General features: G+C 35.4%; 2 protein-coding genes across 2 annotated transcripts; one reads left to right on the top strand and one right to left on the bottom strand.

The window, feature by feature from the left end:
• Positions 1 to 1,113: 1,113 nt before the first annotated feature.
• LOC112184250 lies at positions 1,114 to 2,132 on the top strand. Its single transcript, XM_024322517.2, has 2 exons — positions 1,114 to 1,338; positions 1,487 to 2,132. Exons 1-2 carry the CDS (start codon positions 1,210 to 1,212, stop codon positions 1,838 to 1,840), a joined length of 483 nt encoding a protein of 160 aa, XP_024178285.2. The 5' UTR covers positions 1,114 to 1,209; the 3' UTR covers positions 1,841 to 2,132.
• On the bottom strand, positions 1,980 to 2,839 carry LOC112184251. Its single transcript, XM_024322518.1, has 2 exons — positions 2,263 to 2,839; positions 1,980 to 1,996 (listed from the first exon to the last, which is right to left on the bottom strand). Exons 1-2 carry the CDS (start codon positions 2,837 to 2,839, stop codon positions 1,980 to 1,982), a joined length of 594 nt encoding a protein of 197 aa, XP_024178286.1.
• Positions 2,840 to 6,412: the final 3,573 nt, after the last annotated feature.

Consider the following 6,412-nt stretch of genomic DNA (forward strand, 5'->3'; position numbering starts at 1 on the left):
TTCAGCTCCATATGAGTCGTTTTGAGACCTGTACACCATTCAAAGTGGAAGCTGTTCAGAAGCAAATCTGCTCCGAATTTCAACAAGTAAGTTTTAAAGATAAAATTTCCTGCTTTCTTGTCTTTTAAATTTCTTTATTTTGTACAGGATTTTCCATATACGAACATGGGTTCAATTATTTAATAAGCTGAATTGTGGGGATTCACGCTAAACGAACTAAGAGCTTTCGTAATCAATGAATTAAGAGTGTTCATAATATTCGAACTAAGAGCGTTCGTAATCAATGAACTAAGGGCAACTCCAACCTTGGGGTGCCAAACCTATTTTTGGGCTATTTTGAGACTTTGGATCTCCAACCTTTTGTTTTTGGGGGGTCTGGTCCTATAAATATAGGACTTGGACTCATTTGTAGTCTCAAATATGAGACTTTTCCAAGACTAGAACTTATCACTGTGCATGGGGGCCAGCCCACTTGCTGCCTCAGCCCACACACCGAACCAACTCGCGGAAGGAAGAAACTGAAGGAAACGTGCGCCAAAGGAAGAAGGAAGAGACAGCACGCGCGCAACGCGCGCTGGAGAGAGAATTTAGACTGCTTTCCGTCTGCAGCCGTGGGCCCCTCGCCTGTGAAACTGTCCCCTGGTGACCGTTGGAACCCCCAACGGTCATGAAATGCACGGTCCAGCTTGTTTCCCTGATCAATTTGGACGGTCTGATGTTACCTTTTTTTTTTTTTTTGACTGTAACGGATCTATTCAAGATCCAATGGTTCAGATTATTTGGAAAAAAAGTAATGAACGGCTCTTATTAATTGACGAGTTATTATTTCCTTTTTGTTCCAAAAAAAATATAAAAAATTACCAGAAAATTGGGGGAAAAAATATACCCGTTGGAACAGTAAATTATGGGAAATTCTATAAATACCTACCCATTCTTTTCTATTTCCTCACACCAAATATCCTCCATCTCCTTCACAATTTTCCATTCATTGTTACATCTTCTTGTTCTTAAATATATATTCCTTTTATTTTTTTTGTCTTGGAAAAAATGGCTCCAAGAGGGGATTCTTGGAGGCACAATGAAGAAGTTATTCTTTGCCAAGCTTGGATCACCGTTGGGGGTGATGGTTGCGTTGGAAAAGATCAAAAGTCGGACTTATTGTGGAGTCGTGTGGCGGAGGAGTACAATGCTCACAAACCGGCCGGTTGCATGGATAGAACACATTCTAGTTGCCACGCTCGTTGGAAGAAAATAAGTCCGGCATGTATGAAGTGGCGCCAAGCTCTTAACAAGGTCGAACACTTTCAACGAAGAAGCGGCGAAAATATGGAGGACGAGGTAATTATTTTGAAATATGTTCAATAATGATTATTGATTTATTTATCATGTAGTTGTTAAAAGTAAAATGTTGTTATATAGTTTATTCATCGATTTATACTAAGCCAATATTTTTTTTAATATTTTATTTACTTAATATTATATGTAGCTCATGAATGTTAAATCAACGTACTACGACTCGGAAGGTTGCGATTTTGTGTTTGAGCATTGTTGGCAATACTTGAAAAATACGGAAAAGTTTGGGAAAACACCATCAATGGAAAACACCAACTTTAGTGTTCCTAATCATGTCAACTTGGATGACGGTGGAACAACCACGCCCGAGGATGAGCTTCCGTCATCAAGAAAGGCACGTCCTCAAGGACAAAAAGCACAGAAGCTAGCTAAGAAAAAAGGCAATAAGCAGGATGCGGATGGCCTACGAGTTCAAATGCAGAAATGTTATGAACAAACCGAACGCGAGTACCAACAAAGGCAAGACAGTTTGAGGAAGGTCAACTAATTGAGCAACGCGCTGAGGATGCTCGCACGATGCAGGTGGATCCATCAATTTTCACCCCAAGAAAGAGGAGTTATTGGGAGAGGAAGCAACAACAAATAATTGATAAGGAGGCAGAAACTTCAAGCATCCCGGAACACTCTCAAGATCCTACACCCCCTGAAGGAGACAACACAGCCTTGACCACTTATGATCCACTTGGCGAGACATCTTGGATGTAATGAATATTGTTAGTTGCTTTGAATGGTTTGTGTTTTAATTTATGATAATAAAAATTATTTTGTTTAGTAGATCATCTTCGTAAAAAAGCATTGAACTTTTATTTTCATAATAAAGCACACCACACAAATTATTTTGTTTCCCCTTGTGGCCAGTATACTGCCCTGCCCATCCGGTGGGACAATTTTTCCACTGCCAATGCATACAATCAAGGCTACCGATCATCCCCGGGAATCCCCGTTCTGCAGCTTTGTCAAGCAGCCGTCGCAAATCTGCCGGTGTTGGTCGGCAGAGGTAAGTCTCATGGTACACATTCCAGATTGCTTTTGTGAAGTGCTCAAAAATCTCAATGGCAGTGGACTTCGCAATATCTAGATAATCATCACAGAAATCAGCTGTGATGCCATACGCGAGCATTCTCATGGCGCATGTCAGCTTTTGTTCAGTGGATAAGCTGAGTCTCCCACAAGCATCTCTTGTTTGAACAAAATATGGGTCGTAGTTGGCCACATCGCGCATCATCTTGTCAAAGACCCAAGGTTGCATTCTATATCGCCTGCGAAATATGTTTGGTTCATACCTGCACGGATCCGTGAAGTATTGAGCTTTGAGTCGAAGATCCATCAGCTCTCGATCCCTGGCCTTATAGGTACGACCTTCTGAAGAACCACCCCATTGTGAATCCTCATCTTCCAGAGTTTGTATTTGCAAGGCAGCAGCAGACATCATCAAGGCTCGTCGACGGCTTCTCGTGACGGCCTCTTCTTGATCTTTTGCAACCATTTCGTCAAACGATTCATTGTAGAAATGGTTTGACAAAATCAAAACGGAAAAGAAAGAAAGATTTGTATGATTTGGATATGAGAAGTGTTTGTGAATTTGTGAGAGATGAGGATGATAATGACCCCATATTTATGGACGGTTTGAGTTTATTTTATTAGATAATGTATGACACGTGGCGAACGAAGACTCGACCTTAATTAGGACATCCAATTAGAGATTGACACGTGGCGCTGATATCACATCGAAATTCGTATGTTTGGCATATATGCCGACACAAAACATCAAAATATCTTCTAAATAGTTAGATTATTTGTCGTATGTGCCGACACTTTTGTCGTATATGCCGACAAAAAAAATAATTTCAAAACCTTTTTTAAATTCATTAAATAATAAGAATAATTTTTTAAAATTATGATCTAAATAGTTAGATTCTTACTCGTATGTGCCGACACTTTTGTCGTATATGCCGACAAAAAAAAAATTACAATTTTTTTTTAAAAATTCATTAAATAATAAGAATAATTTTTAAATATTATGATAAAATGTTAAATGATTTTTTTTTACCTTATTTCATTAAATTAACATATTTTTAATATAATATTCATCAAAATTATACTTATATTATATTTTAGTCAAGAATAGTGAAAATAACACCTCCATATAGGTCTAATGGTTGGAGATGAGAATTGAGTCATATATGAATAGTGCAACAAGGGGGTGCTAAAATGAGAATAACACCCCCAAATGGTGCCTATGGTTGGAGTTGTGATAGGCGCATTTTAATGTGATATTTTAAATGTTAATTCCTCACATTTTGCTTAGTTATTCCTTAACGAATCGATTTTTAACTTAATTTCTATTTTTAGGTACATTGGAGTAGATGAAGAAGAAATGAGTGTTACGTCCATAATTACCTAGAAATGATGGACAAGAATCAAATTTAATTGAAGAGGATTGCAATTAGGTGGACTTTTCCATAACTAAGTTGTACACTTGAGTTGATAGCCTTTCTCTATGTCTAATGCGTTGAACATGTCATGATTGACTAGCTTTCTAGGGCTTGATTGCATGTTTGATAGGATTAATCTAGGTGCTTTCGCTTAGGTTAATTAGCATTGAAAAGTAAAATATGGGAAATCATTTGCTTTCGAATGTTTCACATGATCAACTCCTCTCTCATGACTTGGAAGAACAATTATAGGGTTTGATTCGAATTTGATTACATGGAATTGATTTTGATCTTTGTTCCTTGCGTTCCACCCTTGTATATATGTTTTTACGTTTTCTTTATTTTATTTATTTTAATTTTAATTTTAAGAATCCTAATCCCCCCCCTTATTTGTGTTTACTTGTATATATTTATTCTTTATTTTATTTTTGTAAATAATACTTTATTATTTTAATTCTTTATATGTTTATACAATTGTATATATTTATATTCTTTATTTTATTCTTGTAAATAATACTTTTCTTTATTTGTTTCACAATTACAAGTGTACCCTCAATCCCCGGAATAGAACGATCCCTACTTACTTATACTACTAACGACATTTCAGGGTTAAATTGTGCGCTTGCTTTGAGCGCGTCAATTTTTGGCGCCGTTGCCGGGGATTGAAAAATCACTTGCTAAATTGTGTCATTTATTGTATATATTTGTTGTATATAAATTGTTTAAAACTTAGTTTAAATTAACTAGGATGTTATTTATATTATTGAACACGAATTTTAATTGTAGGTTGTAAATTGAGAGGAATAGGTGAAGTCTCTTTTGTTAATATTGGCCTAAACCCCTTATTGGTACCTAGCTCAGGTCCCTTAAGGTTGAGGGCGGCCTTTATTAACACTTGTTGAACTGTCTTGACACTTATGAACTTTTTCATCTTAGTAAGTATAGCCTATGTGGAATGGTGTCTAGGAAGGGGACAATGTTCATGACGGGTTTTTGAATCCAGAAAGTGCTTGCAAATGGGCCTAAACCACTATGTGGGAGTAGCTCATGCCAAAATGGATTTTTCCTCTCGTGTTCGTCCTCCCCACCTGGCCATTTCAGTAAGGTTGCCCAAACAATTTGAAAGGGAGTTTGTGTCTAGGCGACTATACTTGGGCCGCACGTCCACTTGATTTACCACTTGGAATTTGATTCGATATCAATAATGTTTATAATAAAAGAAATACTTGTGAATACTCTATACGTGTAAATTATTTTGTTGTTTCACACTTTAAACTTGTAAAAATACTTTTCACGTTTTATACTCACTTGTGTCTTTTGTACAATATACTTGTTAATTATACTTGTAGTTTGTAATTAATAATTATACTTGTTTTTATTTTGTATTTCTTTGTTAATTATAGTTACTCACTTTATTTAATGTAGGTACCGTCTGGCTGCAAGACGTAAAATACAAGCGCTACTTGGGAGGCAACCCAATTCAGAATATAATCAGATTTGCTTTCTCTTTCCCTATTTCTTTTTATTTTTCAATTTTTCTCTATTGTTTTTATTTTAGGATTTGTTTTCGTAAATGTCTTCTATCTATGCTTACTTATTTCATTGCATGCTTTTAATTGATTACATTGAAGATAATGCAATATTTAAGTGTGGGGGAAGAGATTTATATTTTTGTCTTTCATTTTGAGTCCTATATATATTTTTGTCTTTTATTTTTGAGTCCTTTATAAAAAAAAATAAAAAATAAAAAAAAAACTGCATTTATTCAATCTTTTTAAATTCAGCTTTTTACAAAAAAAAATTTTAAAAATTAAAAAAAATATATATAAAAAAATAATAATAAATATAAAATAAAAAAAATTTATACACTATACTAAGCCATATCTGCATCTCCGTAGGAGTTGAGGCTGAGCTCAAGGGAAATGCGAGAGCCACTCGCCCGCACACCGCTCCTCCAAAGGAGTAAATGGAGGTACAAGTCTAGGCTGAAAGACTTTAAACATTAAGCGCTGCATGGGAGGCAACCCATTTCAACCGTATCTGTGGAGGAGCCATCAAACGCAGATTTGCTTTCTTGAACTCTTCCTTCTATTTTATTTTCATGAATTTTAAGTTGTTTTAGGTTTCGTTGTGTTAACTTTCTCTTCTATGCTTGATTTATGCTTTGCATGATTTATATTTGTTCTACATTGAGGACAATGCATGAATTAAGTATGGGGGACGGATTATTGCTTTATTGTGTTTTTAGTAGTTAGTATATATAAAAAAAAAAAAACAAAAAACAAAAATAGTTGATGTTGGATTGTGTTTTTATTGTGTTTTTAATTGATGTTGTGATACACTAAGGTATATTGGATTAAACATAGTCTTGAAAAAGGGTAGCTGTTTCAGTCCCATTGCACATCGAGACTCCCTGTTCCCGTACCTAAGTGTTGAAATTAAATTAAATTGTAAAAAAAAAAAAAAAATTGTTGGTTTTAGAGTGTTTTTGTTTGTGTGTTTGAGTCTTAGGATGCTCCTAACGTCTAGGATGAACATGTCTCTGAATTCATGGCTGAAGGTTTTCACAATCAAAATAGGACTTAATTGAATTCTGTGGTTAATCGACATTGTGATGCTTGTAT

This window comes from Rosa chinensis, chromosome 2 (genome assembly GCF_002994745.2).
Source record: "Rosa chinensis cultivar Old Blush chromosome 2, RchiOBHm-V2, whole genome shotgun sequence".
In the NCBI taxonomy this organism is placed as follows: Eukaryota; Viridiplantae; Streptophyta; class Magnoliopsida; order Rosales; family Rosaceae; genus Rosa; species Rosa chinensis.

Coding starts and splice junctions, on each gene's coding strand:
- LOC112184250 (XM_024322517.2), top strand. CDS start 1,210: ATGGATAGAACACATTCTAGTTGCCACGCTCGTTGGAAGAAAATAAGT. Junction 1,339..1,486: donor GCGAAAATATGGAGGACGAG/GTAATTATTTTG, acceptor TATTATATGTAG/CTCATGAATGTTAAATCAAC.
- LOC112184251 (XM_024322518.1), bottom strand. CDS start 2,839: ATGGTTGCAAAAGATCAAGAAGAGGCCGTCACGAGAAGCCGTCGACGA.